Source organism: Austrofundulus limnaeus, unplaced genomic scaffold (genome assembly GCF_001266775.1).
Source record: "Austrofundulus limnaeus strain Quisiro unplaced genomic scaffold, Austrofundulus_limnaeus-1.0 Scaffold2, whole genome shotgun sequence".
NCBI classification, from domain to species: Eukaryota; Metazoa; Chordata; class Actinopteri; order Cyprinodontiformes; family Rivulidae; genus Austrofundulus; species Austrofundulus limnaeus.
In genome coordinates, this window is record NW_013952404.1 from 7,701,989 (window position 1) to 7,709,063 (window position 7,075).

At 41.4% G+C, this 7,075-nt stretch overlaps 1 protein-coding gene across 3 annotated transcripts in view; it reads left to right on the forward strand.

Annotated features, from left to right (window-relative positions):
- ltk (leukocyte receptor tyrosine kinase) overlaps positions 1-7,075 on the forward strand; it is a 64,604-nt gene that overhangs the window by 53,157 nt on the left and 4,372 nt on the right. For 2 of the 3 annotated variants that reach the window (XM_014014233.1, XM_014014242.1), the window contains 7 exons: positions 234-599; positions 3,675-3,861; positions 3,953-4,043; positions 4,365-4,429; positions 5,256-5,385; positions 5,460-5,557; positions 5,939-6,031. In XM_014014233.1, the coding sequence (XP_013869687.1) occupies positions 234-599; positions 3,675-3,861; positions 3,953-4,043; positions 4,365-4,429; positions 5,256-5,385; positions 5,460-5,557; positions 5,939-6,031 (1,030 nt within the window). The remainder of the gene's footprint in view (positions 1-233; positions 600-3,674; positions 3,862-3,952; positions 4,044-4,364; positions 4,430-5,255; positions 5,386-5,459; positions 5,558-5,938; positions 6,032-7,075) is intronic. The other variant, XM_014014239.1, reaches the window with a different exon arrangement.

Consider the following 7,075-nt stretch of genomic DNA (forward strand, 5'->3'; position numbering starts at 1 on the left):
CCTCTAGTAATATATTTACTGAGAAAAATGGTGACGTGTTCAATACTTATTTTACCCGCTGTATGTACTATTTTTAGGACCTGGTAAGATCCATGTTCTGTTATCTAATGTTTACATCACTGCACATTATTTAAAATGATCAATACATGGCTCTGCTACATGGAAAATGTGGGGACATTTTCTGTATGTGGCCCAGTTTTCAGCTTACTTGTTTGTGTTTTTGTCCCTTGCAGCCATGGAGGGCCACGGCGAGTGTGAGATCAAGGTGCAGCTGAACTGCAGCCACTGCCAGACGCAGAGCTGCAAACGGGACGAAGAGTCTCACCTCGTCCTCTGTCTGTGTGACGACGACGAGTTCCTGGCCGGTGACAACGTGACGTGTCTCAGCTCGGGATGTGCGTTTCTCACAAAAGCTTTTTTTTTTTCTTCAAAGGTCAAGAAAAGCAACATTTCTCACCTGCTAAATGATCGTCTCTGTTCGCCTACAGCCCCGCCCAACCCGGCCCCCCACAGTCAGCTGTCCACCTCCCTGATCCTGGCCGTCGTGGTCTCCATCATCGCCAGCGGCGTGGCCCTGATCTGTGCCGGCGTCGTCCTCAGTAAGAGACTCYTCCAGTTGTGTGCGCAGTCCGTGCCCTCCGCCTTCCAGAGGCTGTGAGCGCGCCCGGATGCGTGCGTTCTTCTAAATGTTCCTAACAACCGAAACCCGACTGACTCTCCACGAGRGCCTCGGTGCCGTTTCCTGGCCGCGGCGCCGCAGTTAAAGGAATAAAGGTTGCAGCTCTAAATTACAAGCTGCTGCAGTGTGATCAGGTTTATTACAGCARGCTCTTTCCTTCAGCTGTGTGTATACAGACTAAACTGGTTCAGAGCAGGTCTGATAGGATCAAACTGCAGGTGAAATGATGGAGGTGATTATTAAAACGTGCTTTATGAGCCTCATTCAGTGGCTCTTTTCATAAAGCATGGCTTGGTTGAGGTAAACACTTTATATGACAAAAATAATCAAAAACTATAAAAAACACAAGCAGAAAGCTTTGACATTTGACTACAAAGTATTATCTTCGAACAACTAATGAGTGGAATTAGATGGCAGTAAAATGTCAGCCATTATGATTCAGTGACTTAAAACGAGCGTGACACAAAGATGACGATGTAATGTAGGAAAAAAATATAAATAAATCTTTAGGGATTTGTAGTGGAGAAAAGTTGCTTCTGAACAGAAATGATTCTGCGGRGTTGCAGCTCGCCGGTATTTGCACGTTATAATTTCATGTTGAGCAGAGTGGGAACGAAGAAATTGAGGAATTTTCTCTGATGGTTGTGAAAAGCAATAGAAAGTACTAACAGGGACAGAGATTTTTATATTTTTGGCTGAAGACGGGAGACTAAATTCAAATTTRCTGCACTCCTGGAGACTCCAAGTACACAACAAAATGCATTTAACGGCTAAAAAGTTGGACTTTGCTTGATATGTCACCTTCAGATGAACTTAATTAGGTATTAAAGAAACGTTGGAGAAGCATCTGACGTCCTGTCTGTAAACACAGTCAAACAAAAATGATTTCAGCTCCAATATTAACCATTCAAAATGAAAAGTAACATTTGAACGTGTGACAGTATTTCAATTATTTGGAAACACTGAAAATAAAAACATTTTTACTGTTCTTTTAATTACAAACCATAGCAAATAATGTTATCATTCTTGTAAAATCATTTTAGCCAGTTTTAATGTGACTTTTCATCCTATTTATCAACCATAGACAAGAAATGATCCTACAGTTAAATCAATCAACTTTATTTGTACCCGCAGGTAAATTTGATTACAGTGAAAATGAGTCACCACACACACACACACACACACACACACACACACACACACACACACACACACCAAAGATAATATTATTCTTTGTTGATTTATGTTTAATAATTGTGCCTTAAATCGTATTAGAAGATTATATTGTTTTATGCAAGTTTGTGGACCACTTTAATGTTTTTATTGTTGATGAAAAAAGGTCAGACAGACTCTATATTGTAAATAGAGACATTTAATTTTCTGGTTGGAGCTTATTAATATCAAATAATGTTTGGTTTTTCAAATATCTTTTTGCCGTGGCAGGAAATAATAAAGCAGAATTTTTTTTCATCAACAGTTTGAAACTATTTTGAATTTTTTTTTTAGATCAACACAGTCAAAGTTGTACATTTAGGGTCATCTTTGTACAGAGATCTCATTTAATGAAGCATATGAGGGTAATAACTGTTTATATTATACATTATTGTTTATCAGAAATGGTAATGTTCCAGGTTCTCAGGTTTGTACTTTAAGAAGGTAATTTTAACTTTCATTATTTCTCCACACCATGATAGCACCACCGCTCTGCTCCACTGCCRGACTTTAGAGGCTTTTCTCTTTTATTGGTTGTTGTGGTTTTTAATWATTGGCTGTTTAAAATAAAAAGGCATATTTTCACGCTCACACACCCTTCAGCTTAATGGTGTCTCTTCACCTGAGCTCTCCCCCATGCAGGGAGGTAGTCTGTGCCCTGGGCGACCCCCCATCCCCACRTTCTCCTCCACCCCCACCCCCTTTTTCTTTTCCTTACCCATTACATTCCCCCACCCCTCCTCCTCCTAACYTCCCCAGCATCTGCAGCGGGCGATGGCTTGACGGCACCTCCTCCCTGCTCGCCACCCCACCCCCTCCCTGGCAGACTACCAACCTGCATCGGGGACGTGGGCTGCCTCCTTGGCGGGTGAGTCCAAACTCACTGGCACAGGGTAGTTCAGGAGGAGGAACCGAGGAGGGGCCATCCCACAAGAAACGTGTTTTTGAAAAGAGAGCTACAGTTTTTCAGATTGTTTCAATTTAAAGTTAAACTGGTTGTAGGTTCTTGTGGTTTGACCTCCTCCTTGTGTTAGCTTGCAGTGGTGGGCACAGCTCCGCTAACCCGCTAACAGCCCAACTAGCTTCTTGTTTAGCGGATTAGCTCTTTTGCTGACTTCGGAAACCATCAGTGGACCAATTAGGTTCCCCTATTTATAAGACAACTAGACAATAATCAAGTGCAAATGTCTATTTTTACGCCATTTATATGGCAATGTTTGTGTAGCACGTAGCATCTTCAGCAGCCCAACTTCAAACTAAGAAAATCAATAGGAAATTGAAAAACTTTTAGCGGTTTTTTTAAATAAATACAAAAACTGACTGTGTAAAAGTAGTTGTCATTTCAAACTGTATAAAGATACAAAACTCAAAGAAATCATTTTATTCTGAAAGGAGTACACTGGAAGTATCACAAATAGACAAAGCTATYACTGGTTTGGATTGGCTGACTTGCCACAGATGATCCCGCCCACTTTCAAATTAAACCAATAGAAAACTAACAAAAGGTTTGGTCCCACCAGTTTTCAACTGGAAGTAGGTGTCAGTCGTCTTAGCGGTTATCGTTAGCCTCCGCTAATTTTTTTGTTGTTTAACGTTAGTGGAGCTAAGGTTCTTTTTTAGTGGATTAGTGGTTAGTGAAGCTAACATGTTGGTTAGCTGTGCCCACCACTGACAGTTTGCCTGCAGGTGTGTGATCCTTATATTCGAGGCTCGTGTCTTTCCTAAAGTCCACTAAAGGAAAACTGGTCTTTTTTTTTTGTTCTGTTATAATTTCTGTCTGTAGCGTGGTACCGCAGCAAGAATGACCTGCACGCCGTGAGGGGCCGTCTGCAGAGTCCAGAGTACAAGCTTAGCAAGATCCGCTCCTCCACCATCATGACCGACTACAACCCCAACTACTGCTTCGCCGGCAAGGCCGCGTCGCTCAGCGACCTGAAGGAAGTTCCCCGCAAGAACATCACCCTCCTCAGGTACTGCTTGGTCCACGAGGACTCGGAGTCAGAATGTCRCAGCTCCATGTTCAGTTCTGTTAAAACGTGTTTTCACCTCTTGTTGCGTTAGTGCTCTTGGCCACGGAGCGTTTGGTGAAGTCTACAAAGGACAAGTTTTGGGGATGAGTGCTGATGGAAGCTCCACGCAGGTGGCCATAAAGGTCAGTTCACTCTCTGCAGGACGCATGAGAACAGGTTGCACTGACATATAATCCACTTCACAAGCAGGTATGCTCTTACTTATCCTCGTTCAGGTTTAAAAACTGTTCCTSTTTCCTGGGATAAAAACCAGGCAGCTGAACAAAAGAGAAAAATCCCATATATGCCCTCGCATATCAACACAGACTGAGGAAAAATCAGCACTCTGCAGCGCGCTGCCTGCTTTTCAACCCACTGTTGATTAACTCCATCCAGTGATGTCGTTACCTTTGACAGAYGCTCACCATTCAAACTGCTTCAGCCTGATTCTTTCTGCTTCACAGACTCTTCCAGAAATCTGCTCGGAACAAGACGAAATGGATTTCCTAATGGAGGCGCTGATTATGAGGTGCAGCAGACGGCGCACTTACACTTAGACCGTGGCTGCTGTGCCATTTCCTTCCTCAGGGAGTCAWCCAGTGCATTTTTATTTTATAAGTCACTTTCTAGAGCTGTTAAGAAAACTGGGTCATGCAGTGCACAGGTTCTTAAGAGACTTTTCAGGTAAATACTACACCAAATCAAGGTATATTTTATATCTATGGATGGATGGTTTCAATTCATGAGAATGTTTTTTTTTTTTCAATTTAGAGTCTGTCATCCAATCAAAAGCTGAATTCAGCATCAAAKACGGGTTTAACTGGAGTTTGTTTTACTCTCGACTGGATATGTTGACGTGAAACCACTAKAGAATCTTTTATCAACATTTTAGAACATTTTATAAACATAGAACATTTTATCGTTCTGTCAAATGATCAAAAGTGCAGCTATTGTTATAACTTAAGACAGATTTTTGAAGTCAATAAATTATTTTTACATGTTCACAATAATTTTACTGTTACTTTATCTTTTAACTTCCCACTCAAGTCAATCCAACCACGTACAGTTTTGACAAACTCCGCCCACAAAGCCAAGAGACTCCCCCTATGAACTGCAGAGACCCTTCACACATACAGCACTGCTTGTAGGAGGGGGTAGTTTTTATTTAATTCAGGATAAATGGCATCAAAGTAGAAGCTTTTACATTTTTAGTGAACTTAAAATTAGCGGAAGCTAATCAGCCGGTTTCCAAAGTTAGCAAAAAATGCTTATTGGCTAACTGAGCAGTTTGTTCTCCTGTTAGCGGGCTAGCGGAGCTGTGCCCACCACTGATTCTTCGCCTTTTGTTCCTGCAGCAAGTTCAGCCACGAGAACATCGTCCGCTGCGTCGGCGTCAGCCTGAACATCCTGCCTCGCTTCATCTTACTGGAGCTGATGACCGGAGGAGACATGAAAACCTTCCTGAGACAGAACAGACCGAGAGCGGTACGTCCACGCCGCCGCTGCCGCCTCGTCGTGTTGTTGTGATTTGTTACTGATTGGAGCTGTGCCGTGAGCAGGGCCAGACCTCCACGCTCACCATGCTGGAGCTGCTGCAGATGGCCCGAGACATCGCCTGTGGCTGCAGATACCTGGAGGAGAACCAGTTCATCCACAGGTGCCCTTTAAATCTGTTTGAGTGACGGAGGYAAAAAACTGAGCTCCGGCTCCACAAAGTGGGCCGTGTCATCACGGGCCGGGCTGTGATCTGTGCAGAGTGCTGCGTCTAAAAGGGTTCATCAGATCTTCTGTCACCTTGGCTGCAAGAAATACACTTCCCACTGGGATCAAATGAAAAATAACATCTACATTTTTTTTTATTTAAACTTTATAAAGTTGTAAAAATCTGTTGTTGTTTTTTTTAAACACTTTAACATTCAGACTTTATTTTCTGTCTTGGCATACAGGTGCAATTGCTCCAGTTTTCAATTAAATGAAAGATTTTAAAAGATTAATGTTGTTTTGAAGATGCTTCCAAACAAGTGTTCTGTTATTTTAGAGACATTGCTGCCAGAAACTGCCTGCTGACCTGCTCCGGAGCAGACAGAGTGGCTAAGATCGGGGACTTTGGCATGGCTCGAGACATTTACAGGTTTGTTTGGTGATGATCACGGTACATTTATGTGTTATAGAAATAGATAAATAGTAATCTCTTTGCTTTTTTTCTAAGGAGACAAACTTTAAATGTTCTGAAAGAATCAATGACCTCACTGAACACGAAGGAGCTGATTTATTGAAAATCCAAATAACGCGCACTAAATTGCTGCGCCACCAGTAGGTGTGCTGATCTAAGACTGCGTGTGCAAATGATAACAGGTGGTGCAGACCGCCCTGTTGAAATGAAGAGTTTGTGTATGGATGTCACTACGGAGACAAATGGTGAAAACGTTTTCCACAGGACAGGCAGCCACTCTTTCTGGCCTTGACCACAAAATAATTTAATGTTTTATTGTGAATGCTTTAAATACTTCACATTGAATTAATTTTTTTTTCTGTACATTTTTCAGCACGTCTTTTGTTGCAGTTTTTGTGCTATTTGATCAACTTGTAAATGAAAATGTTCAGTTCCTTCAGGACAGTCCAGCTATGACTGTTGGAATTTCAGCAATTTATACTTTTTGGGATATTTAGCTTTTTTGGCCAAGTTTTTCTAATTGGAACTGAATAGAGCCGTCTGCAACATCTTTAAAACCCTTCAAAATGTTTAGAGATATTTACTGCACTTTTCACCTTTTGTTCTGGTTCTGCTTTTTTCAAATTCTTTGCGCAATTTTTTCATTTTCATTCAGCTTCTATTTTACTGATTTTAGCATTTTTCTGCTAATTTAGCTGGTTTTCTGTCCTTTTCTGCTATTCTTTTGCTGATTTCCACTTTCTTGTGCTTCTTTCAGCTGTTCTGTGTTTTAGATTTTTTTAGCTAATTTGATCCTTTTTTAGCTATTCTGGGCTAGTTTTAGCTTTTTAGATATTCAGCAAAAATCTTTAAGCATTAAGCATTCATACTGCATTTTCACAGGAAATATACATTCTCTAGTTACTTTAGGTTTTGTTTTATTAACTTTTTAAGATGATGGATGGATGGATGGATGGATAGATGGTTGGTTGGTTGGATGGGTGGATGGATGGATGGATGGAT